Here is a 26,278-nt window from a genome sequence, read left to right on the forward strand (position 1 = left end):
GGAGTTGGGACCCCCGAGTTGGCCTCCCTCTTTCCCCGGGTGGGTGTGAGGGGGGGTTTGGCTCGTGGCGTCAAGGCCAAGTCAGAGCGCGGGAACCCAGGACTCCCAGCCGCCCGTCTGTCCTAGGGCTGCAGCTGAACGCTGGGGTTAGGGACACAGGCCCCCGCGTCCCCCTCCAGCAGAGGATGCAGATCAGAACTCCGGGTACACTGTGCTAGCCCTCCTGCAGGGGAGAGGCAGGGCCAGGAGAGGAGAAAGAAGGAAAGGAGTAAAAAGAGGAGGGAAGACAAAGGCCTTTCTTCTAAAGTTCAGCTCAGAGCCCCGCACACAAGCACTCAATAAATACCACTGACTTAAGTGGTCTGCAGGCTGTGGAAACGTGTCCATGTCTCCCCAGGATTAGGCAGATATGGACCAGGATGAGGCTGAGAGGGGCGTGTTGGGGGGGTTGGGAGGGGGTAGGGTGCCCACCGAGCTTCCATCATTGTCCAGTGGACGCTGAAAAGGAACTGGAATTGGGGAGAGGTGGGTGGGTGAGTGTGTGTCTGTGTGGGGGGAGCTTTGGGGGCAAGGATGAGCGGGGGGGGGGGGGGTTGAAAGAACAAAGTAAATGGCCGAAAGACATAGAGGCTGGACCAGGAAACTGGGGGGTGGGGGTGTGACAGAGAAAGAGAGAGAGAGAGAGAGAAAGTGCAGGGAGGCTTTGAAAGAACAAGGTAAGTGGCCGAAAAACACAGAGGCCGGACCAGGAGCCCAGGCTGCCTGGATGATTGGGCTGCGGCGGGTGGGAGCAGGACAGAGATGGTTATTGGTATTTTCTCCCTGAGAGCACTCGTCATTTCAGAGCTCGGATCAGAGATGAAAGGCAACCGTTGTCGTCCCCCCACCAGCGCCCTCCTTTCTTCTTCCATCTCTCTCTCCCCGCATTGGGCCCGCCTGCCCTCCTCCCACCCCCAAATTCGCCTTCTTCCCATCTCTCTCCCGGAGGGCCAATTATCCCCTCTAACTGTCTGTAATACCTCTGATGGCCCGGGCCCCTGCCAGGCTGTTTGTTCACATAACAAACCGCCCCAGCCTCGGCTCCGCTGCTCTTTCTCTCTCTCACCTCCCTCCAGCCCCAACAGGCTGAGCGGAGGCCACGGATGGGAGAAGGGTTGGATGGGGCTGCCTTTGTTAGAAGAGCACCTGTATATATGTATATATGTTTGTACATATTTATTACTCTATTTATTTATTTTACTTGTACATACCTATTCTATTTATTTTATTTTGTTAGTATGTTTGGTTTTGTTCTCTGTCTCCCCCTTATAGACTGTGAGCCCACTGTTGGGTAGGGACTGTCACTCTATGTTGCCAATTTGTACTTCCCAAGCGCTTAGTACAGTGCTCTGCACATAGTAAGCGCTCAATAAATACGATTGATGATGATGATGAGAGCTGAGCCAAAAGCAGCAGCATTGTGGGGACGGTGGGGCCCGGCCCCACTCCGTCCATGAGGCTGCTTGCCAGCCTGGGCTACCCCACACAGGTGGGAGACTATGGGCGGGTTGGCTGGCATCTCACCATTCACACTCTCCAGCTCGCCTCCCCTCAGTCCCTCAGCCCGAGGGACCTGCTGTTCCTGCTCCAAGGGCAGGTGGGGACAGGTGAGGTCAGGTGCGTGGCAATTCCTCCCTATTGAGAGGGTCCCGGCCCCGGGGGGCTTCAGTCCTCTCAGACCAGGACTCGCCCACGGCTCTCAAAGGGAGACTCCAGTAGCCTCCAACGGCGGCACCCAAGGATCCTTGGGAGACTGGAGATAATTGTCCCTTTCAGAGCACTCAAGCACGATGCCTTCCACTCAGAAAGCGCTTAATAGGCACTATTACAACTATTACTACTAATCCCAGCTTAGCCCCTGGCCTGTTGGGTGACCTTGGGCAAGTCACTTAACCTCTCTGGAACGTCAGATTCCTCACCTGCAAAACGGGGACAACCAAAGCAGCCTCTCTTCCCTCCCTTTCTCTCAGGGACGGAGTCTGGTTCTATGCCGTAATGGTTAGCACCTTGGACGCTGAATCCTGCGATGTGAGTTCAAATCTCTGTGGAAACCTGACTTTGAGAAGCAGCGTAGCCTAGTGGATAGGACCCCGCCCGGGAGTCAGAAGGACCTGCGTTCTAATCCCGGCTCTGCCACTTGTCTGCTGTGTGACCTTGGGCAAGTCACTTAACTTCTCTGAGCCTCAGTTACTTCATCTGTAAAACAGGGATTGACTGTGAGCCCCATGTGGGACCTGGACCGTGTCCAACCTGATCATCCTGTATCTACCTCAGTGCTCAGAACAGTGCCGGGCACATAGCAAGCGCTGAAAAATTAAAAAAAAAAAATCCTTAAAAAGAACAACACAAAAATAAAAATGAGCTGATCAACCTGCAATGCCAGTGGTAATAGAAGAGCCCTAAAATCAGAGGATAAATTGGCACAGCTCTGAAAGGGGGCCTTCCCCCTCTCCATCCCCCCCGCCTTACCTCCTTCCCTTCCCCACAGCACCTGTATATATGTATATATGTTTGTATGTATTTATTACATATCTATTCTATTTATTTTATTAATATGTTTTGTTTTGTTCTCTATCTCCCCCTTCTAGACTGTGAGCCCACTGTTGGGCAGGGACCGTCTCTATATGTTGCCAACTTGTACTTCCCAAGCACTTAGTACAGTGTTCTGCACACAGTAAGCACTCAATAAATACGATTGATTGACTGATTGATAGTGGAGACCTTGCCCTCCACTTCTGCTACAGCAATTACTGCTTCAGGAAGCAGCCGCCCCCGCACCCGGGCCCCTTTTCCTGGGAGCGCTATTAGCATGGAGGCTTGCAGTCAAGGATACCTGCTGCAAGCCTGGTTGGGAATTTCTCAAGCCCCTCACCCCCTCCAGCTCCCGTGGCCCCTGCTGGACCGGGGCAGGGGCCTAATGCCCCCCAAGTCTCTGTCCCCTGCCCAGGAGCTGGCCCTGCGGGCAGGGAGCTTCCAGGTGAAAATTGGAGAGAAGCAGGGAGGGGACAGAGGCACTTTCCTGCCAGGCTGAGTGAACTGGGCGGCATCAGAAGTCTACCGGCTAAGCCGGAGTCGTCGAGGGGCAGGGCTGGGTGTGAGCCCGTTGTTGGGAAGGGACCATCTCTATATACCGACTTGTACTTCCCAAGCGCTTAGTACACCGCTCTGCACACAGTAAGCGCTCAATAAATACGATTGAGTGAATGAATGGAATGGGGAAGAAGTCACCTAGGAATGCAGCTAAGGGAGGGAAGGACCCCCCTGGCCCGGCAGTAAATGGGGCTGGGTAAAGGACTGCTTCTACAATTGGGGCAGGGGGGAAGTGGCATGGAGGGAGAGGAGGCAGGAGTCCAGTACCCAGAGGTCACAGGGAGGCCACCTTTGTGAAGGAGAAACTAATTGGGATTGACCTGCTGTTCCCCTGCTCCACCCTGCCCTCCTCCATGCAGGTCCGGCCACTCCTGCTGGGGCAGGCAGGCTTGCCTTTCGGCTAGCAGCTGTAGGGGTGCCGCCCTCTCCCCCCTACACCCTCCCAGACTGGCAGGGCATCTCCCAGACCCGCCTCCCCACTCCCCAACATCAACCCCTGCTGACCCGAGTCTGGTTTCTCTCTCTCTGGCAGCTCCAAGCCCCCGCAATCCCGAGGCTTCCGCTACTCCACTGTAGCTCTGGCCGCTGCCGGTCCGGGCCTCCAGCTGCCCATCGGTCCCGGGTTGGGAATGGTGGTCAGTGGCCATGTGTTTTGGGGGTTACTGGAAGCCGGCTAGGGAAAGGAGGGAGGGAGGCTGTGCCAACTGGGGGCGTTGAGCTTCCGAGCCTCCTGCCACCACAGTCTGGCCTGCTTGTAGGGCAAGTTGCCAAGGATAGCGGGGGAGAGGGAACTGTTGGGAAGCTAGTTGACACTTCCTTCCAGATGCGGGAGGTGGGAAGAGGGAGAGGACACGACTTACTAGAACCCTGGAAAAGGAGACAGGACATCGAACAATGGACATGAAATCAGAAGGGGGTAGGGAAGGCAAGAGGAGGCCCCACAGCCCAGGAAAGGCTGGGCCCCATCCATCAGCTGACTCACAGCCCCGTCTAACATTTTTCCAAACCGAACAAACAGGCTCTGTGGACGGGCAGACGTGGGATGGAGCCATGGCGGCCCCTCCCTACTTTGCGTTAGATGCTTCGGCAGCTAAAGAGCTTTCCCCCCTAGACTGTTAGCTCATTGTGGGCAGGGAACGCGTCTACTAAGTCTGGTCTAATATACTCTCCCCAGTGCTCGGCACAGAGTAAGCAGCGTGGCTCAATGGAAAGAGCACGGGCTTTGGAGTTCGAGGTCATGGGCTCAAATCCTGGCTCCGCCAATTGTCAGCTGTGTGACTTTGGGCAAGTCACTTAACTTCTCTGTGCCTCAGTTACCTCATCTGTAAAATGGGGATTAAACCTGTGAGCCCCCCTTGGGACAACCTGATCACCTTGTAACCTCCCCAGCGCTTAGAACAGCGCTTTGCACATAGTAAGCGCTTAATAAATGCCATTATTATTATTATTAAATACAGCTGATTGAGCGGCTGGGACTGTTGGGTCTGAAGTGAGCATCAACAAGAACAGCCCAGTGCCCCCTTTAAGTCAGGAAACAGGTGGGTCTCAGGGGTGACGCCCCACCCCAATGCCAGCCGCAGGCACTGGGTTGACGCCCCTCCGGTTCCGCGTCAGGACCTGGCGAGTGAAACTCGCCTGGGCCTTTTCTCACTCAGGGTGGGGTGTGCGAGCCGTGTCTCCCAGACTGGAAAGCCCGGTTCCACTGTGGCCCGCCGGGAAGCTGGGTGGCCCGCGGGCCCTACAGTGCCGGTTGTTCTCTGAGGCCCGCCTCCCCACCCTCCCCAGGTGGCCGCAGGGCCACCTGGCCTATGCCCACACGGGGCAGGGCCCTGAGCCGGGCCAGTGCACACTAGGCAGCGTGCCCGCGATTGGGTACGGGCGGCCGTGAGTGGGGCGTGTTTGGTGCCCGTCTCAATCAGGGGCCCCAGGGAGGAAGGTGGGGGAGGTACCAGGTGAGGTCTGGCCCCCAGTCCATCAATCCCAGAGGCCCCGAGTCACCTTCACCTCATCCTTCGGGGCAACAAGAGCCCGTCCCTGGGACCAAGCTAGGGCGGTGAGGGCAGGAAGGGCTCCTGCTGCAACCCAGACCCCCTTCCCACAACTTGGCCCCGAGAAAGCCAAGCACGGACAGTATCGGACGGGTACGGAGAGAGACCCTGGAGCAGAGAGACTGGGACCCAAGGCCCAGAAGAGGAAGGGCCCCAGGGGAGTGAGGGGCGGCCTGGGGGCACTCACCATCCCAGGATGCCTGGGGTGGGAGTAAGGCGAAGGTATGACCCTAAGCTGTGCTGACTTGGGGTGCTTGGGTGAGGGCCCCCTGAGTGTGGAGGGAAGCGCCACTGTGAGTCTCTGGGCAGGGAAGGCGCCGCCGACCCTGGACTCGGTCGGTCCCCCTGTACGGCAGTGAGGGAGAAGGTCACGGCTCTTGGGCCTGGACCATGGGACACTGACCCCGGCTGGCACCTATGCAGCGTGGGGCCGGGAGCGGAGAGCACTGACACACGGGAGAGAGGGAAGAGGATGGCGGGGCCCTGCCCCAGGCAGTTTCACACCCGGATTTAATCGGACCAGGACCCGGGAGGGCTGACGAGGATCCCCACCCCCGGCGCCTCCAGGCGGGCAGCCTCTCTTAGCTGCGGAAGCCGAAGATGCCCTTGATGTAGCCCGTCAGGCCGCTCTTGGGCTTCTGTTCCACCTTGTCCTCCAGCGGGGGGAAGGCCACGTGGTTGAGGGCCAGGTCGAAGAACAAGGGCTTGCAGGGAATGGGCCGGAAGCCCGGGGGGAAGTGCACCAGGTTGGCCTGCTTGCTGACGAGGGACGGGTCGAGGCTGAAGGTCTCGAAGCGTTCCACGAGGGGCTGCCGACCAAGAGAGTGCGCGGCTGCGGTCCCCGCTGCTCCGCCGGGGCTCGAGGACCCCGGGACGCCCCCCCCCCACCGGCTTTCCCCACACACCAGACCCACGCCGACCGAGACCCGCAGTCCACCCGCCTCGGCTCCGAGTTTCAGGGCCCAGTCCTACCTTGCCGTCCTTCTCTTGCACAGGAGACTCCGCTTGGTGAGAGACGCTTGTATCTGAGGAGAAGTGATGAGAGTGGGGTGAATCCCACTCTCAGACTCCCGCGACCCCAACAAGGAAGGGAACACCATGACTGGGTCCGGCCTGCCCTATCCTGGAGGCCCGAGTAGGGAGAGAGGGTGATGTGGCTTCTCCCTTCTCCCAGCACCCCGGGGGGAGAGGTACATTTCCCAGAGCCATCACGCCAGGGAGAGACACCTCAGCTCCAAAGGGGATCCCCGCTCAATGTGTCCTCAGGAGCTCAAGGGAGGTGGACCCCGGGGACCGGCCCCTCGCCCCGCCTCACCTAAGATGGCAGCAGCCTGCAGCGAGTACTTCTCAGCGTTCACCTGCGAGATCAGCTCTTGTACGTCTGGAAGCTCCTGGATTTGGGACACGCGGATGGGTGAGGGGAGGTCCAGGGAGAGGCTGGGGAGGATAAGGGAGCGAGGAGCTCTCTCCCGGTACTGACAGACAACAGGAGCTGGGACTGGGTGTGAGGGGAAATGGGGACCTCACTGGTATTTCTCTTGGGTTTTTTTGCGGAGCAGTTGCGTGCGTGCCCACCACCCGGGGCACGCACAGCCCTCCCCAGCCCGGGCATCCCCACCCAAGGCTGACAGCGGCAAGGCTCCATCACTGTGTGACTCTTGGTAAAATCCGCCCCTTCTAGACTGTGAGCCCACTGTTGGGTAGGGACTGTCTCTATATGTTGTCAACTTGTACTTCCCAAGCGAATAGTACAGTGCTCTGCACACAGTAAGCGCTCAATAGGATTGATTGATTCCCTCCCTCCAGGAGTCTGGGGGTTGGTTGGGACACAGGCCTTATGGCCAGCAGCAAGCCAGCTCCGACCCAAGAGCAACTTCCGAGTTCCTCGAAGGCCCGGAGTCCAAGGGTGGGGACTTCTGCTCGTCAGGGCCTGGATGACCGCAGCTGAGGGTGAGAGGGGGCACGCGAGGGTGCGGTGCCCACCTTGAGGCTCATGTCAGAGTCCCCGGCCTGGGCCTGCATCTCACGGGCGTATTTCAGGACACGGTCGTACAGAACCAAAGCTTCACTCCACTTTTTCACCAACACATAGGACTGGGCGATGAAGAAGCACCTGGCGGGGGGTCATGGCCACTTAGCGCTGCCGTACCCGAGAGTGCTGAGGATTCACTCGGACAGAGTGCCTCGCCCAGGCCCCCCAAACGCCCCGGCTGAACCCTACGGAGCGGGCCTCGGGCAGAGTCACCTGTAAGCTTTGTAGACCAGGGTCTTCAGTCCGACCTCCTTCTGAAAAGCCTTGTCCTCCTCCAGGCCGGGCAGCTGAGGCAGCTCCTGCAGATTCTGCCGAGAAACCGGGAGCAAAGCCGGGAGAACGGATTCAGAGTGCGGAAGCAATCGATCGAGGGAAGTTTCCGAAGGCAGTGCCCTGGACCGGGCGCTCGGCCAAGTTGGCCGGCAGAACATCAAAGCACCCACTCCTTGCCCTCTAGGAGCTCCCCCTCTAATGGGGGACACGGACAGGGGCCGCTGATGGGAGCAGGGGGACGACGAGGCTCCACCAGCAAGTGTCAGGACAAAATGACCAAGTTAAATAACTGACTGTTCCGATGGATATATGTGCATCCCTAAGTGCTAGAGCCAGAAACACCACGCCCTGGGGGGCTAGAGGCCAGAACCAGGAGTTGATCAAAGAGGACCCCATGGAGGAAGAGGAGAACCAGAAGTAAGCTCGGCCATGCCGAGGGTAACATCAGCGGTCGCTTCCTGGGTTTTGGGGTGTGGGATCCCTGGGGGAAGAACATTTTAGTGGCAGCTCACATCCCACTAAAGGAGCCTTCTCATTCCCAGTTCCCCCGGAGGGCACCAGACCCCCGAGGCTCCCGAGTCCCAGGCGCCCAAGGGCTGTGAGCGTGAGGGGCATCCCCCTGGGGTCACCTGCAGGATGATGTCATAGAGGCGGATCAGGTCCTGGGGCCGAGGGCTGCGCCGGCTGTCGTCCTCGGGCTGATGTTGCAGTAGAGCCCGCTGGAGCCCCTTGGCCATGCTCTCGTTCCGTCGGATCGCCGTGGACAGTTTGATGAACGTCAGGTAGCTGCAAAGCGTCGGGGGACAGCGCGGGATGCTCAGGGCTAGGCAGTCCCCCCATTGGGGAGGGTCTCAAATGGATGGAGTGGAGAGACCTCCAGGGATTGCGGGGCTGGAGGGGGGGGGGATGCCAGAGCCTTACCTGTGCAGGTACTGCAGATTAGATACCTTCCCAGACTCCACTTCTGGCAGGTGCTCCCTCTGCTTCTACAGTGGCCAATTGGGGCAGAGAGAGACCGGATCAGCTCCATGTGGGGCGGCAGGGGAAGGGGTCTGCCCTCACAGGTCTCCCACTCGGACTTGATGCCCAGACCACAAGTGCCCTTGGATAGCTCACCTGGTCTGGCTTCAGCTCTTCCCGCACGGCCTGGATGGTGTCTCGACACTCGCTGAGCACAGACTCGAACAGGCGCTCCTTGGTCTCCTCGTTTTCCGCCTAAGGTCGGGGCAGTGGGGGCTCAAGGGGCAGTTGGGGGGAGCCACCACCCCCTGCAGTCTCCCGGCCCCCAAAAGTGGTTTGAGAAGATGCACACCGTCAAGATATCTCACAGAGAGGGGGACTACTGCAGGCGGGGGCAGGGGGGGTGTCTTAGAAGAGCCCCCAGAGGCTGGTTCTCTGTTCCTCCCTGCCACTGAAACGGGAGATGTCGGCAGCTGGGCAGCTGAAGGAGGCCACTGGGGCTCCTCTATCCCGAAGACCAGGGCTGAAGTCCACCTTTCTGTACCCGGCGGGCCTGGATGATACACTCTCACAAAAGCCCGCGCTAGGAAAACTTGGGGTGCCTGGCACCATGCTGAGCCCACCTCTCCCAATAACACAGCCTCTTGGATCCAGACAGACTCCCCGGTTCTAACGCTCCAGCCTAATCCCACTGTTTTTCTAGTCCCAACCTCACACTGCAGATTCCCCTGGCCTTACTCGGGTGGAAGGGCGCTCACTAGCAGCGACGTCTGCTGTGGTTTTTTGGTTTTTTTTAATGGTATGGGTTAAGCACCTACTACGTTTCAAACACTGTTCTAGGAGCTGGTTAGGTGCAAGTTAATTAGGACAGACACAGTCCCTGTCCCACATGGGACTCACAGTCTAAGACGGAGGGGGAACAGTTAACTTCCACTTTACAGTTGAGGAAACTGAGGCACGGAGAAATAAAGTGACTTGCCCAAGGTCACACAGCAATTGGCAGAACTAGGATCTGGAATCCCAGGTCCGTGTTCTTTCCATTAGGCCACACTGCCCTTCCCCTAGCCACCCCAGTTAGAAAGGTCGAGGGCGGCTGATCCTGGGAGATTTGGAGGGGGTGCTGCCCTGGCGCAGACGGGCACCAGATGCTCCTTGTTACAAAACACATGGAAAGCTAAACGCCCAAGCTCTCTACTGGCCCCGAGTCCTGGTGCTGGGAGCACGGAGGCCCCTGGAAGAAGCCCAGCCTCCGTGCCCCTCGTCGTTCCGGAGGATCGATTGGGGAATCAATTCTTGAGAAAACAACCACCTGCAGCCCCTCGGGGTGTGCTTCTCTCCCGCTTCTAGCCATTTCCAGGACTGTCTGGAGGCGGTCGATGGACGGAAAGTCGGGGGGGAGGGGAGGGAGGAGACCAGCGGAAGCACAGCAGCGTGGAGGCTCTCAAGAGGAGACCCCTGACATGAGGGGGCTGTGAGGGGCCGAGGAAACTACTAGAAGGTGGAGGAGGTGGGAAGGAGGCAAGAGAGACTGAGCCAGCCGGGGCGAGTCCGACCGCATTCTCCTCTCTCGCCCCTCCTTGGGGAGCCCCGGGCTGGGCACACAATGGGAGGGAGGGAGAGAAGAAAGGAGGGAGACAGAGTCCCCCAGGGGGCCGAGTTCTGGGAGTCCCCAATTCCTTGGAGACACTGAAAGGCCGGCGGGGCTCCAACCCCTCCGGTAAACACTGCTGTCCTGGGAAAAGGCGGGCTCCATCGTGGGGTTGGGTGGGGCTGGGAAACGTTATGATTCTGGGAAGTGGTGAAAGCGCCGAACACCTGGCGGGCCGTGGTTGGGCCGCCCGCAGGGGGGTTCGGATGGTCACTGTCTCAACCCGTCTGCCCGGCCTTCTTCTGTCTGGTCTCAATCAATCAATCGTATTTATTGAGCGCTTATTGTGTGCAGAGCACTGTACTAAGCGCGTCTCCTGTCGGCAAGGCCCTGGGCTGGGACTTCAGGACGCCCAGCCGGGCCAGATCGCGGGAACCCCCTTCGGACTGTGACCTGGTACACATCCAGCGGTTCCGGGAGAAACATTTGGGGGTGAGGCACGGGGACAGGGGCACATTGTTAGAGAACTGGGCATGGGAGGAATGCCTGCCACTCCCTCGCCGGGTGGAGCCGGACAGACTTGGGCAGCGGCGGGGAGGACCAGATCAGGGGAGAGGTTGCAGTGTCTGGGCGTTGACGGCTCCGGCTCCCCAATTTTGGGACCTGCGGCCGCACCCGAGACCTCTCTGGGCCTCAGGTTCTGGAACTGTCAAAGGCGACAACAATTCCCGCCCGCCTCTCGTTAATGGAGGGCTCCAGCTCTTGGGAGAAAGGAGTGGAGTCCAACAGGTGTTTAGGGAAATTAGCTTCCAATCCCCCCCGGGGTGGCTAATGGGATAAACACCCTGGATTCTTCAGAGACAAAAGGAATAGAAGTGAAGTGTGGCTTAGTGGAAAGAGCCCGGGCTTGGGAGTTGGAGGTCACGGGTTCTAATCCCAGCTCCGCCACTTATCAGCTGTGTGACTTTGGGTAAGTCACTTCACTTCTCTGTGCCTCAGTGCCCTCATCTGTAAAAGGGGGATTAAGACTGTGAGCCCCACATGGGACCACCTGATTACCTTCTATCTACCCCAGCGCTTAGAACAGTGCTTGGCACATAGTAAGCACTTAATAAATACCATAATTATTATTATAATTATTAATAGGATGGTGCCGTCCGTCCTGTGGCCTTCACTACTGACCTTTGGTAGCCGAGAGTAAGCCCACTATTACCCCACCAGAGAACAAACCAAAAGCCTGTTTATGCCCTTGGCTACAAACAACAATTCCATCCCCCAAGGGTACCCAACTCACCACCCCTGAATCCCCCCAAAAATACACACAGGAGCACACCCCACACCTCCTGGCCAGACTTACACACCTAAAGGCAGACACCCCTACTCCAGTTTCCCTGCCAGAGTCCCAAGTTGGAGGGTCCTCGCCTCCCCCTCACAACCAGAGTAGCAGCACAGCCATTTGGAAAGACAACGGGCCTGAGAGTCAGAGGAACTGGGTTCTAATCCCAGCTCGGCCACATGTCTGTTATTCACTCAGTCGTATTTACTGAGCACTTACTATGTGCACAGCACTGTACTAAGCGCTTGGAAAATACAATTCAGCAGTAAGGAGAGACAATCCCTGCCCACAACAGGCTTAGAGTTGTGACTTTGGGCAAATCACAACTTCTCTGTGCCTCAGTTACCTTATCTACAAAATGGTGATCCAACACCTGTTCTCTCTCCTACTTATATTGTGAGCTCTGTGTGTGTCAAGAACTGTCTGACCTGATTACCTTTGTATCTCCCCCAGTGTATGACACATAGTAAGCACTTAAATGCCACAGTTGTTATAATTAACAACAATCTCCTCTCCACTCACTGAACACCAGGACTCCAGTCACCTTTTTCCACTCCTTGGTTCCCAAGGTAACCAACACCACTACATGCTCTAGTCTGGTTGAGAAAGCTCACCCCCCACCCTACCCCCTGCCCTTAAAAGCAACAACCCACAAACACCCCACAGGTGGACTGAGAAGCAGCATGGCCCAGTGGACAGAGCAAGGGCCTCAGCGTCAGAAGGACCTGAGTTCTAATCCCAACTCTGCCACTTTTCTTTGTGACCTTGGGCAAGTCACTTAGCAATAATAATAATAATGATGTCATTTCTTAAGCGCTTACAAAGTGCTAAGCGCTGGGGTAGATACAAGGTAATGAGGTTGTCCCACGGGGGGCTCCCACTCTTCATCCCCATTTTACATTCATTCAATCGTATTTATTGAGCGCTTACTGTGGGCAGAGCACTGTACTAAGCGCTTGGGAAGTACAAGTTGGATGAGTACGGATGGGACGGGGCAGGACGGAGGGCAGGCGGACCCCCCCAGAGTGCCCCACATTCATTCATTCAATCGTATTTATTGAGCGCCTACTGTGTGCAGAGCACTGTACTAAGCGCTTGGGAAGTCCAAGTCGGCAACATCTAGAGACGGTCCCTACCCAACAGCGGGCTCACAGGCCAGAATGGGGAGACGGACGACGAAATAGAACATCTTAACCAAATAAAATAAACAGAATATGTACAAACAAAATAGAGTAATAAATACGTACAAACATCTATACAGATGAGGGAACTGAGGCACAGAGAAGTCAAGTGACTTGCCCTAAGTCACACAGCTGATCAGTGGCGGAGCCGGGATTAGAACCCACCACCTCTGACTCCCAATCCCGGGCCCTCGCCACTATGCCACGCTGCTCCTCTGGGCCTCGGTTAAATCTGTAAAATGGGGATTAAGAACATGGATTCTGTCCACCTCGATTAGCTTGTGCCTTCCCCAGTGTTTAGAACAGTGCCTCCACATAGCAATATTATCATTATCATATCATTATCACTCCTCCTCTGGGCAGCAGGCAGGGGGAAGGAGGGCTAGAGCAGCTTCCCCACCGAGCCACCGACTGAGCGGAGAAGGCCGGCTGGCGATCCCGGCCTTCCAAGATCAGCAGCTCCTTCCACTACTCTGGCTCACCCACCTTTCCAAAGACCCCGTCTCCACGAGCAAGTGACCAGAGTGCCCGTCCCATTGCTGGCATCCAGGGCCTAAGGGACCCCCGCCCAGCAGAGAAGTGGCAGGCAGCAGCGGAAGCCCGTCGCGTACCCAGTCGCATCTCGGCCGGGGCCGCCCGGAGCAGGAGAGCCCCCGAGTCAGGCTGGGCGCTGCTTACCTGGGCAATGGCGGCTTCGCTGTCGGCCAAGCCCAGCAGGAAGATCCTGACCCGATCGATCTTCACCGGAACAGTCCGGCCCCTCCACTCCACCTCGCTCATGGTGGCGGCCTGCTTGGCTCGGGTCTGCGATATCAGGGCCTGCAGAGGACGGACCGGCCTGGCGCTGTGACCTCGGCCACCCCCGGGAACGGCCGTCCCTGGGGCCTGCCCGCGGGCAAGGGGAGAGCCTCGAGTTGGCACACGGGGGACACGTCGCAGGGTCACCTCCGGTTACCTCCAGTTTTTCAGCCAGCAGGCCTTCGGTACCGCCCGACCTCAGCCTCATCTGGATCAGCTCACTAATGGCTGTCTGGTCCCCTGAGAGCGAGCGAAGGGCGAGTGTGAGAGCAATCAATCGACCCACCCATCGGCAGGGAGCGGGCGCCCGGCCTGTGGGCGAAGCCACCCGGCCCCGACCACTCAGCGCTTGTACCGTCACTGGTGAAAGGCCCCGGACTTTGGCCCCAACTGAGGCCAAACAAAGCCACGAGGGGACTGGACTAGCTGCCCGTCTCGCTCTCCGGGCCAGACTCCAGGTACAGGAAGGAACACCCCAACCCTCCCCGAGACATATCCCAGACCAGGACCCGAGGGGGGATCTCAAGTGGCCTGTGACGAACGTTCGAGCCGCTAGCCGAGCACGGCACCTTAGCCGGCCGCGGCCCATTCTGGCTCCTGGTCGGCCCGAGCCCCGCTCACCGATGTTGTAGGCGCAGTAGCGGATGTTGGGCGAGATCTCTTCCACACGCTGGTTGTACAGCACGGCCTGCTCCTCCGTGAACGCGCTGGCCAGCTTCTCGTAGATTGTCCTGCGGTAGAGGAGAGGCTGCCCTCCTGCATCACGGACCTCTCCCTCCCGTGCCGGAACCAAGGTGAGGGCTGACCGGAGGGCAACGCCCGGTCCAGTCCACTGTCAGCCGGGGAAGCCCCGACCCCAAGGCGAGCGCACGAACCGTCCCGGGGGTGGAGGGCGAGGCCCGGAGCCGGGCAGGCCGGAGCCACGGTGCCAAGTGCTGGGGACACCGCCGGAGGGAAGGGAGACTCACTTGCATTTGTTGAAAGCCTCCATCGCCAGTTCCCAGTCCTGGTGTTCGAAGCGCAGCATCCCCGTGAGATAAGCCATGTACGCCTGCAGACGGAGGAGGGAGGAAGGGAAGGAGTGTGTTGCTTCTCCCGGACGGAAGCCAAGTCCCTGTCTCCGGCCGGCTGCGAAGCCTCAAAGTCCGGACTGTCCGTGCAAAAGCCCATTCCAGGCGCGAGATCTGGACAACCGACCGCCTCCCATTGGCGTCGCTTTGGGACAGCAGAGGACAGCATGGGACAACCACCTCTCAATCAACTGTATTTATTGAGCGCTTACTTTGTGCAGAGCACTGTACTAAGCACTTGAACCTCTCGTTCGCTGATCCCCAGAGCTGGCCGAGAAGCCGGGCCCCACTGGGAAGCTCGGCCAGGGCCCGAGCGGGGAAGGGAGTTGGAGAACAGAGCCGGAGTCTCCCCACCCAGATTTTATCGCCCACAAAGGTAACGGGCCCTGGAGGCGGCCCGGGGCCAGCGGGGAGTGGGATGGGATGGGCCCAGGTACTGCTCTGTCCACTAGCGAGGAGTCAGGGAGGGCCAAGCGGCATCAAACCCCGGGGCCTCAGGCTCCCTCCCCAGCCAGCCCGCTCCTTGCCCTGCCACCCACCTGGGCTTCCAGCTTGGTCTTGGCGTCCACACGGTTGCTCTCACAGAGGCGCTCCAGCTCCTCGGCGTGCTTCACGGCCTTGCGCAGGCGCGACAGGAGGTGGAACCGCTTGCGGGGCTCGGTGTTGGCCTCCTGCTTGAGCTGCATGGCGTAGCTCCAGGCCCGCTCCGCGTCCATCAAGATCAACAGCAGGTACCTTTGGGGGCGAGGTGCCGGTGAAGGGCGGGTGGGGCGACTCCTCCGAGCCCCGCTCCCTCCCCCGGCCCCCTCTGCGCTACCTGCTGTCGGACAGAAGCTCTTCGGTGACCTTCTTTCCGGTGAACTTGTGCCGGTTCCCCATCTTGAAGTTGAGTGTTTTCCGGAGGCGCCTCTGCCTGCGCGAACAGTAGCCCCTACGCGCCCGGGCGAGAGCGAGCAGACGTGAGGCCGGCCCTGGGGGTGCCCGGAGTGGAGGCCCGCCATCCTGAGTCCCTAGAGGAGCACTCAACAACATCCTCCCCTGTGGGCAGCAGAGGACTGGGAAGAGAAGTCCTCAGGAGGCCCGCCCGTTCTCTATATCATCATCATCATCAATCGTATTTATTGAGCGCTTACTGTGTGCAGAGCACTGTACTAAGCGCTTGGGAAGTCCAAGTTGGCAACATCTAGAGACGCTCCCTACCCAACAGCGGGCTCACAGTCTGGAAGGGGGAGACGGACAACAAAACAAGACATATTAACAAAATAAAATAAATAGAATACCAGAATTCTATAGAACACAATATATAGAGTACAAGTAACATAAATAGAGTAATAAATACGTACAAACATATATACAGGCAGTCCTAGTCTTTAGGGCCTTATTCATTCATTTAATCGTACTAGGCGCTTGGGAGGCCCAAATCGGCAACATCTCGAGACGGTCCCTACCCAACGGCGGGCTCACAGTTTGGAAGGGTGAGACGGACAACAAAACAAAGCATGTTAACAAAGTAAAGTAAATAAAATACAAGGATTCTATAGAACACAATATATAGAGTACAAGTACCAGAGTAATAAATATGTACAAACATATATACAGGTAGTCCTAGTCTTTAGGGACTTATTCATTCATTTAATCGTACTAGAGGCTTGGGAAGTCCAAGCTGGCAACATCTAGAGATGTTGCCCCTCGTCCCCCTCTCCATCCCCCCATCTTACCTCCTTCCCTTCCCCACAGCACCTGTATATATGTATATATGGTTGTACATATTTATTACTCTGTTTATTTATTTATTTTACTTGTACATTTCTATCCTATTTATTTTAGTTTGTTGGTATGTTTGGTTCTGTTCTCTGTCTCCCCCTTTTAGACTGTGAGCCCACTGTTGGGTAGGGACTGTCTCTATGTGTTGCCAATTTGTACTTCCCAAGCGCTTACTACAGTGCTCTGCACATAGTAAGCGCTCAATAAATACGATTGATTGATTGATTGATTGATTGATAGAGACGGTCCCTACCCAACAGCGGGCTCACAGTCTGGAAGGGGGAGACGGACAACAAAACAAAGCATGCTCTATAGGAAAGAGGGAGCCGGAGTGCGGCCTGCTGGCTTAGCCAAATCTGCCCAGGCCAGAGAACCCTGATGGGCAAGGACTTTCCTCCAGAGAGCTACGCCCACCCCCCTCCGGCCCGGCCCCTGGCCCCCACGGACTTCGCACCGGACACTGACCTGTACCTCTGGAAGTCACCGTGCCTCAAGCCATGCTGCTGCTGGGAGTCTTTAATGATCTGAAGGACTGGAACCCGGGTTAAGGCGAATTTCAAACTCAAAACCTGCCACCCTCCTGAACTATTTAATATTTTAAAGCGTCATTTTAGACAAGGGACCCCCTCCCCACCAATAAGGTGGAAAAATGAAAAGGATGAGAGAAGGGGAAAGTATAAAAGAAGGCACTGAGCAAGTAGGTGGACAGCACACAGCGAGTGGAGAAACCTGGTTCTAGTCCCAACTCTGTCACTTGCCCAAGGTCACACAGCAGGAAGGCCACTTAACTTCTCTGGGCCTCGGTTTCCTCATCTGTAAAATGGAGATTAAATGCCTGTTCTCCCCCCAGGCTTTGGGCCTTGTGTGGGGCAGGGACTGTGTCCAACTTGATTGTCTTGTATCAACCCCAGAGCTTAGCAGTGTCTGGCACATGGTAATCAATCGAATAAAGCAACATGTTAAATGCTTATAGCACTGTATTTACCAAGTGCTTAAAAAGGGCCACAACTGATATTATTAGCTAATAAAAATAATTATTATGGTATTTGCTAAGCGCTTACTATGTGTCAAGCACTGTTCTAAGCACTGGAGTAGATACAAGGTAATCAGGTAGTCCCACGTGGGGCTCAGAGTCTTAATCCCCATTTTACAGATGAAGTAACTAAGGTACAGAAGTTAAGTGGCTTGCCCAAGGTCATACAGCACACAAGTGGTGGAGCCGGGAGTTGGGATTAGAGTCCATGTCCTCTGACTCCCAAACCGGTGCTCCTTCCACTAAGTCACACTGCTTCTCTAATAATTATTATTAACCAGACAATTAGATGATCTAGGGCCAGTGAAGAACTACTAAACTTCAAAAGTCGCCCTTCGTTTCCTCCCAGCCCAAGAGAACCGACCGAACCGGAGAATTTTTGTGCTGAAAGATGGCCCTAAGTGACACCCGTGTAACTTCTCTCCCCAGGAAACCTGGTTTCCACAGGTCTTAATAATAATGATGGCATTTATTAAGCGCTTACTATTTGCAAAGCACTGAACACCCTGAGAGGTTCCTCAGAGCTCACACGCATGGGAGTCCTTCTTGCTCTTTGGGGACCACGACATCACCCCTCTCTTGAAAAAGTGTGTGTGGCCTGGGCTTGATGGCACTTACTGCTTAAGTTGCCATCTGTGCAGCGTGAAAACCAGTCAGGCACAAAGACATACCCACTCCTATTACTGTATCAGCAGGCAGTTTTCCCCATTGCCCTACTCTTTAAAGTCAGGCCGATCAACGGAGAGAATCCACCAGAAAATAAATTAAAACTTTCAGTTTACAAGCATGCAAAATCCACAGCTCTCCCTTAATAGCTTGTCTATGGTTGTTGGTGGCCACCAACCGAGAAGCAGTTGCCTAGGGGAAAGAGCACAGGCTTGGTAAGCCACTTGTTTGCTGTGTGACCCCGGCCAAATTACTTCATTTCCCAGTGTTCCAGTCCCCTCACTTACATAATGGGAATTTAATACCTGTTCACCTTTTTTTTTTTAGACGGACAACCCCGTGACAACCTCGTGTGGGACGTAATTACCTCGTTTGTACCCCACTGCTTGGCACAAAGCGTTCAATAAACACCACTGATTGACTCATTCGGTAGACAACTCTTGTACATGAATCGACAAACCATATGTATCTCAACAGACTTGGGTTTTAATACCACTATCATTTACAAACGCAGTTGTATTTTGTAACACTGCCTAATCCGGACTTTGTAGTGATCCCACACCTCCGTTTGCATTTCTTCCTGCCCTTATCAAAGCTGACTCTCACTCTTGTGCCCTCTCAGTAAGTGTTAGACAAGAACATAAAGTCATTCAAGCTTTCTCTTCTCAAAGAACCAATGCCTATGGGCACTTAAACTCTTGAGTTTACAATCTCGGTTTAACAAAAGTCTACCGACAACTCTAACCCAGGATTTAATAACCTCAAAAAGCTCAGGCAGGTGTTCAGTGATGAGTTTCGCTTTTAAGAAGAACGCTTCTGACTGAGCCAAAATGGGGCTCTGGCAACAAGCGGATGAGCCTCAGAATAATGCTGCCAAATTCACGGGCCCCGACCCCAAATGAATCCCGGCATTTTCCTCTTAAATATATGCTTGGTTGGCATCTTAGCTCAATCAATCAATCGTATTTATTGAGCGCTTACTGTGTGCAGAGCACTGTGCTAAGCGCTTGGGAAGTCCAAGTTGGCAACATATAGAGACGGTCCCTACCCAACAGTGGGCTCACAGTCTAGAAGGGGGAGACAGAGAACAAAACCAAACATACTAACAAAATAAAATAAAGCACCCATGTACATAGCCATAATTTAATTTCCTGTCTGTCTTCCCCCTTAAACTGTAAGCTCCTTTTGGGCAGGGAACATCCCTGCCAACTCTGTTCCATTGCACTCCTCTAAGTGCTTAGTACACTACCCTGCACACAGAATTTACTCAATAAATACCGCTGATTGATTCATTCACTCTTTCTTTGAACAACTCTTCTACCTGATTCTTCAAACCACACGCCTCTCAACAGACCCGGCTTTTAATCCCGGTTCCAACGCTTCCCTGCTGCATGACCCTAGACAAGTCACTTCACGGTACCTCAGTTTCCCCGGCTGTAAAATTATGATAAAATACGCCACCCCCACCCCCTTGACTGTGAGCCCCATATGGAAAAAAGACTGTACGCAATGTCTGGTAAGTACACAGGGCTTGGCACGGAGTAAGCGCTTAACCACTACCGGAGTTAGTATTGCCATCATTTTTATGAGTGGGGGAGAGGGTTTATTATTATTGAGGAAGGAAAGGACCCGGGGTCCTTTGGGTTGGGGGAGTGGGGAGAGGAAGGTCCTGGGAAGAGCAGCAAGAAGAGCGTGACTCAGTGGAAAGAGCCCGGGTTTGAGAGTCAGAGGACTCCCAGCTCTGCCACTTGTATGCTGCGGGACCTTGGGCGAGTCACTTCACTTCTCTGGGCCTCAGTTCCCTCATCCGTCAAATGGGGATGAAGACTGTGAGCCCCACATGGGACAACCTTGATCACCTTATATCCCCCCAGCACTTAGAACAGTGATTTGCACATAGTAAGCGCTTAATAAATGCCATTATTAACTATTATTAGAACAGTGCTCGGCACCTAGTAAGCGCCTCACAAAGCCATCATCACCAGTAGTACTGTTGGGACTTTGGGCAAGTCGCTTCACTTCTCTGTGCCTCAGTTTCCTCATCTGTAAAATGGGGATGAAAACTGTAAGCTCCCTGTGGGCCGACCTGATCACCTTGTACCTTCTCCCAGCGCTTAGAACGGTGCTCGGCACCTACTAAGCGCCTCACAAAAACCACCATCACCAGTACTACTGTTGTGACTTTGGGCAAGTCGCTTCACTTCTCCGTGCCTCAGTTCCCTCATCTGCAAAATGGGGGTGAAGACTGTGGGCCCCATGTGGGCCGACCTGCTCACCTCGTACCTCCCCCGGCGCTTAGAACAGTGCTCGGCACCTACTAAGCGCCTCAGAAAATCCATCATTATTAGTAATAGAGAAGCAGCGTGGCTCAGTGGAAAAAGCCTGGGCTTTGGAGTCAGAGGTCGTGGGTTCGAGTCCCGGCTCCGCCACCTGTCTGCTGTGTGGCCTTGGGCAAGTCACGTAACTTCTGGGAGCCTCAGTTACCTCATCTGTAAAATGGGGATGATGACTGTGTGCCCCACGCGGGGCAACCTGATCACCTTGTATCCCTCCAGCGCTTAGAACAGTGCTTTGCACATAGTAAGCGCTTAATAAATGCCATTATTATTATTATTATTGTTAGAACAGTGCTCGGCACCTAGTAAGCGCCTCACAAAAAACCATCACCACCAGTAGTACTGTTGTGACTTTGGGCAAGTCACTTCACTTCTCCGTGCCTCAGTTCCCTCTTCTGCAAAATGGGGGTGAAGACTGTGGGCCCCATGTGGGACGACCTGCTCACCTCATACCTTCCCCCAGCGCTTAGAACAGTGCTCGGCACCTACTAAGCGCCTCACAAAAGCCACCATTATTAGTAGTAGAGAAGCAGCGTGGCTCAGTGGAAAGAGCCCGGGCTTTGGAGTCAGACGTCATGGGTTCAAATCCTGCCTCGGCCACTAGCCAGCTGTGTGACTTTGGGCAAGTCACTTCACTTCTCCGTGCCTCAGTTCCCTCATCTGTAAAATGGGGGTGAAGACTGTGAGCTCCCTGTGGGCCGACCTGCTCACCTCGTACCTCCCTCAGCGCTTAGAACAGTGCTCAGCACCTACTAAGCGCCTCACAAAAACCACCATCACCAGTAGTACTGCTGCGACTTTGGGCAAGTCGCTTCACTTCTCCGTGCCTCAGTTCCCTCATCTGCAAAATGGGGGTGAAGACTGGGGGCCCCATGTGGGCCGACCTGCTCACCTCGTACCTCCCCCGGCGCTTAGAACAGTGCTCGGCACCTACTAAGCGCCTCACAAAAGCCATCATTATTAGTAATAGGGAAGCAGCATGGCTCAGTGGAAAAAGCCTGGGCTTTGGAGTCAGAGGTCATGGGTTCAAATCCCGCCTCGGCCACTTGTCAGCTGTGTGACTTTGGGCAAGTCACTTCACTTCTCTGGGCCTCAGTTCCCTCATCTGTAAAATGGGGATTAAGGCTGTGAGCCCCCCGTGGGACAACCTGATCACCCTGTAACCTCCCCAGCGCTTAGAACAGTGCTTTGCACATAGTAATTGCTTAATAAATGCTATTATTATTATTGATATTATTAGAACAGTGCTCGGCACCTACTAAGCGCCTCATAAAGCCATCATCACCAGTAGTAGTGCTGTGACTTTGGGCAAGTCGCTTCACTTCTCTGTGCCTCAGTTCCCTCATCTGCAAAATGGGGGTGAAGACTGTGGGCCCCATGTGGGCCGACCTGCTCACCTCGTACCTCCCCCAGCGTTTAGAACAGTGCTCGGCACCTACTAAGCGCCTCACAAAAGCCATCATTATTAGTAATAGGGAAGCAGCATGGCTCAGTGGAAAGAGCCCAGGCTTTGGAGTCAGAGGTCGTGGGTTCGAGTCCCGGCTCCGCCACCTGTCTGCTGTGTGGTCTTGGGCAAGTCACGTAACTTCTGGGAGCCTCAGTTACCTCATCTGTAAAATGGGGATGATGACTGTGCGCCCCACGCGGGGCAACCTGATCACCTTGTACCCCTCCAGCGCTTAGAACAGTGCTTTGCACATAGTAAGCGCTTAATAAATACCATTATTATTATTAGAACAGTGCTCGGCACCTAGTAAGCGCCTTACAAAGCCATCATCACCAGTAGTACTGTTGGGACTTTGGGCAAGTCGCTTCACTTCTCTGTGCCTCAGTTCCCTCATCTGCAAAATGGGGGTGAAGACTGTGGGCCCCATGTGGGACGACCTGCTCACCTCATACCTTCCCCCAGCGCTTAGAACAGTGCTCGGCACCTACTAAGCGCCTCACAAAAGCCATCATTATTAGTAATAGAGAAGCAGCGTGGCTCAGTAGAAAGAGCCCGGGCTTTGGAGTCAGAGGTCATGGGTTCAAATCCTGCCTCGGCCACTTGCCAGCTGTGTGACTTTGGGCAAGTCACTTCACTTCTCCGTGCCTCAGTTCCCTCATCTGCAAAATGGGGGTGAAGACTCTGGGCCCCATGTGGGCCGACCTGCTCACCTCATACCTCCCCCAGCGCTTAGAACAGTGCTCAGCACCTAGTAAGCGCCTCACAAAAACCACCATCACCAGTACTACTGTTGCGACTTTGGGCAAGTCGCTTCACTTCTCCGTGCCTCAGTTCCCTCATCTGCAAAATGGGGGTGAAGACTGTGGGCCCCATGTGGGCCGACCTGCTCACCTCATACCTCCCCCAGCGCTTAGAACAGTGCTCAGCACCTACTAAGCGCCTCACAAAAACCACCATCACCAGTACTACTGTTGTGACTTTGGGCAAGTCGCTTCACTTCTCCGTGCCTCAGTTCCCTCATCTGCAAAATGGGGGTGAAGACTGCGGGCCCCATGTGGGACGACCTGCTCACCTCATACCTTCCCCCAGCGCTTAGAACAGTGCTCGGCACCTACTAAGCGCCTCACAAAAGCCGTCATCATTATTAGTATTAGTAGTAGTAGTGCTGTTGTGATGCCGGAGGGCCGCCCTGCCCCCTTCGTCCTCCGGGGCCTTGGCGGGCCGGCCACGTCGCCTCAGCGTCGGGCTCGGATACTCTCCAGGCCCAGGCTGTCCCCGAAAGTGGCGCTTCTCTTCGGCTTGGCCGCCCCGGACGCCGCCGGCCGCTCGTTCTCCTTGTTCTCCTCAGCCGCGATGGCGGCGGCGCGACCCCCGCCTCGGCCCCCTCCTCCTCCTCCTCCTCCGGGGACGACGGGCGGCTTGTCCGCCGCCATCTTGGCCCTGCGGCGCGGGGCATGCCGGGACGGCGGGGGCGCGGCGCTCTCGCCGCCGCCCGGGGGCTGACGGGATAGCGGCGGACCCGGCGCCTCCTGCGCCCCCTCCGGCGCCTCCTGCTGCTGCTGCTGCTGCTGCTGCGTCTGCGGGCGCGGCATGGCGGCCACCGCTCCTGCTCCTGCTCCTTCTCCTGCCCCTGCGGCGGCCGCCTCAGCCGTCGATGGGCCCCCGGCCGCCGCTGAGGAGCAGCCGAGTGGCCGCTGAGGAGGCGCGCGCATGCGCGCGCCGCGGAACCTGCAGGGGGCCAGCAGGGGGCGCGGGGCGGGGCCTCCCCTCGCGCGCGCGCCCTCGTCGCGGGGGCGCGCCCGCTGCGTGCGCGTGACCGCCGGGCGCGCGCCCCTCCGCGCTCCCCCGCCTCGTTGTCATTCATTCATTCATTCATTCATTCATTCAATCAATCAATCAATCAATCAATCGTATTTATTGAGCGCTTACTATGTGCAGAGCACTGTACTAAGCGCTTGGGAAGTACAAATTGGCAACACATAGAGACAGTCCCTACCCAACAGTGGGCTCACAGTCTAAAAGGGGGAGACAGAGAACAAAACCAAATATACTAACAAAATAAAATGAATAGAATAGATATTATTATTATTATTATTATTATTTATTGAGCAAACATACTAACAAAATAAAATAAATAGAATAGATATGTACAAGTAAAATAAATAGAGTAATAAATACATGCAAACAAATCAATCGTATTTATTGAGCGCTTACTGGGTGCAGAGCACTGTACTAAGCGCTTGGGAAGTACAAGTTGGCAACATCTAGAGACAGTGGGCTCACAGTCTAAAAGGGGGAGACAGAGAACGAAACCAAACATACTAACAAAATAAAATAGAATGAATATGTACAAGTAAAATAAAGTAATAAATACGTACAAACATATATATATATATATATATCATCATCATCAATCGTATTTATTGAGTGCATACTGTGTGCCGAACACTGTACTAGGCGCTTGGGAAGTCCAAGTTGGCAACATTTTGAGACAGTCCCTACCCAACAGTGGGCTCACAGTCTAGAAGGGGGAGATAGAGAACAAAATCAAACATACTAACAAAATAAAATAGAATAAATATGTACAAGTAAAATAGAGTAATAAATACGTACAAATATATATACATATCATCATCATCAATCGTATTTATTGAGCGCTTACTCTGTGCAGAGCACTGTACTAAGCGCTTGGGAAGTCCAAGTTGGCAACATTTTGAGACAGTCCCTACCCAACAGTGGGCTCACAGTCTAGAAGGGGGAGATAGAGAACAAAATCAAACATACTAACAAAATAAAATAGAATAAATATGTACAAGTAAAATAAATAGAGTAATAAATACGTACAAACATATATACATATCATCATCATCAATCGTATTTATTGAGCGCTTACTCTGTGCAGAGCACTGTACTAAGCGCTTGGGAAGTCCAAGTTGGCAACATTTTGAGACAGTCCCTACCCAACAGTGGGCTCACAGTCTAAAAGGGGGAGACAGAGAACAAAACCAAACATACTAACAAAATAAAATAGAATAAATATGTACAAGTAGAATAAATAGAGTAATAAATACATACAAACATATATACATATACACAGGTGCTGTGGGGCGGGGAAGGAGGGGGAGAGGAAGGAGGGGGCTCAGCCTGGGAAGGCCTCCCGGAGGAGGTGAGCTGCCAAGTGGGCTCCAGCCCCGCCGGCCCGGGCCCCCTATTTCACTTATTCAGTTGCATTTCTCAAGCACTGTACTGAGCGCTTGGGAAGTCCAAGTTGGCAACATCTAAAGACGGTCCCTACCCAACAGCAGGCTCATTCATTCATTCAATCATATTTATTGAGCGCTTACTGTGCGCAGAGCACTGTACTAAGCGCTTGGGAAGTCCAAGTTGGCAACGTATAGAGACGGTCCCTCCCCAACAGCGAGCTCAGACGGGGAGGGGATTCATTCACTCAGTCATTCATTCAATCAATCAATCAATCATTCATTCAACCATATTTCATTCATTCATTCAATCGTATTTATTGAGTGCTTACTGTGTGCAGAGCACTGTACTAAGCGCTTGGGAAGTCCAAGTCGGCAACATATAGAGACGGTCCCTACCCAACAGCGGGCTCACAGTCTAGAAGGGGGAGACAGACAACAAAACAAAACAGATTAACAAAATAAAATAAATAGAATAGTAAATATGTCCAAGTAGAATAGAGTAAAAAATCTGTATTCATTCATTCATTCAATCGTATTTATTGAGCGCTTACTGTGTGCAGAGCACTGTACTAAGCGCTTGGGAAGTCCAAGTTGGCAACATATAGAGACGGTCCCTACCCAACAGCGGGCTCACAGTCTAGATGGGGGAGACAGACAAAACAAAACATATTAACAAAATAAAATAAATAGAATAAATATGTACCAATAAAATAAATAAACAAATAGAGTAATAAATATGTACAAACGTATATCCAGGTGCTGTGGGGAGGGGAAGGAGGTAAGGTGGGGGGGGGATGGGGAAGGGGAGGAGAGGGAAAGGAAGGAGGGGGCTCAGTGTGGGAAAGCCTCCTGGAGGAGGTGAGCTCTCAGTAGGGCCTTGAAGGGAGGAAGAGAATAATTAGAATCATAGTTATATGCGCATCATTAATAAAAATAAAAAGAGGAGTAAATATGTGCAAAAGCAGCCAGAGGGCTTGGCGGCCGGTGGACTGGGGAGGGGGAGGTGGGAGACCCCCTGGGAGAGGAGGCGTGGGCCGCCCAGGCGATGCTGTCCCGCAGGACCGGTTCATTCATTCATTCAATCGTATTTATTGAGCGCTTACTGTGTGCAGAGCACTGTACTAAGCGTTTGGGAAGTACAAGTTGTCAACATATAGAGACAGTCCCTACCCAACAGTGGGCTCACAGTCTAGAGGGGGAGACGGTCATAATCAATATTAATCAATCAATCGTATTTATTGAGCGCTTACTGTGTGCAGAGCACTGTACTAAGCGCTTGGGAAGTACAAGTTGGCAACACATAGAGACGGTCCCTACCCAACAGCGGACTCACCGGTTGAGGACGGCGGCCTGCGGGGGAGGGACCCTCCAAATCCAAACGGAGTAAATTTGGGTCCGAAGGAGGAGTTCAGAA

General features: G+C 54.7%; 1 protein-coding gene across 1 annotated transcript; it reads right to left on the minus strand.

The window, feature by feature from the left end:
• Positions 1 to 5,642: 5,642 nt before the first annotated feature.
• On the minus strand, positions 5,643 to 23,328 carry SRP68 (signal recognition particle 68). Its single transcript, XM_038742056.1, has 16 exons — positions 22,917 to 23,328; positions 16,645 to 16,711; positions 15,233 to 15,346; positions 14,955 to 15,150; positions 14,314 to 14,396; positions 13,967 to 14,076; positions 13,503 to 13,585; positions 13,226 to 13,366; positions 8,599 to 8,697; positions 8,404 to 8,468; positions 8,112 to 8,268; positions 7,423 to 7,517; positions 7,161 to 7,290; positions 6,493 to 6,568; positions 6,150 to 6,202; positions 5,643 to 5,986 (listed from the first exon to the last, which is right to left on the minus strand). Exons 1-16 carry the CDS (start codon positions 23,251 to 23,253, stop codon positions 5,759 to 5,761), a joined length of 2,034 nt encoding a protein of 677 aa, XP_038597984.1. The 5' UTR covers positions 23,254 to 23,328; the 3' UTR covers positions 5,643 to 5,758.
• Between the last annotated feature and the right edge of the window lie 2,950 nt (positions 23,329 to 26,278).

This window comes from Tachyglossus aculeatus, unplaced genomic scaffold (assembly GCF_015852505.1).
Source record: "Tachyglossus aculeatus isolate mTacAcu1 unplaced genomic scaffold, mTacAcu1.pri SUPER_34, whole genome shotgun sequence".
NCBI classification, from domain to species: Eukaryota; Metazoa; Chordata; class Mammalia; order Monotremata; family Tachyglossidae; genus Tachyglossus; species Tachyglossus aculeatus.

Bases quoted from the DNA above. Each gene is read 5' to 3' on its own strand.
- SRP68 (XM_038742056.1), bottom strand. From the start codon at position 23,253: ATGCCGCGCCCGCAGACGCAGCAGCAGCAGCAGCAGCAGCAGGAGGCG. The intron at 8,469-8,598 runs GTGAGCTATCCA...TGGCCACTGTAG, and splicing joins AAGAGCTGAAGCCAGACCAG to AAGCAGAGGGAGCACCTGCC. The intron at 8,269-8,403 runs GTAAGGCTCTGG...GACGCTTTGCAG, and splicing joins AATCTGCAGTACCTGCACAG to CTACCTGACGTTCATCAAAC.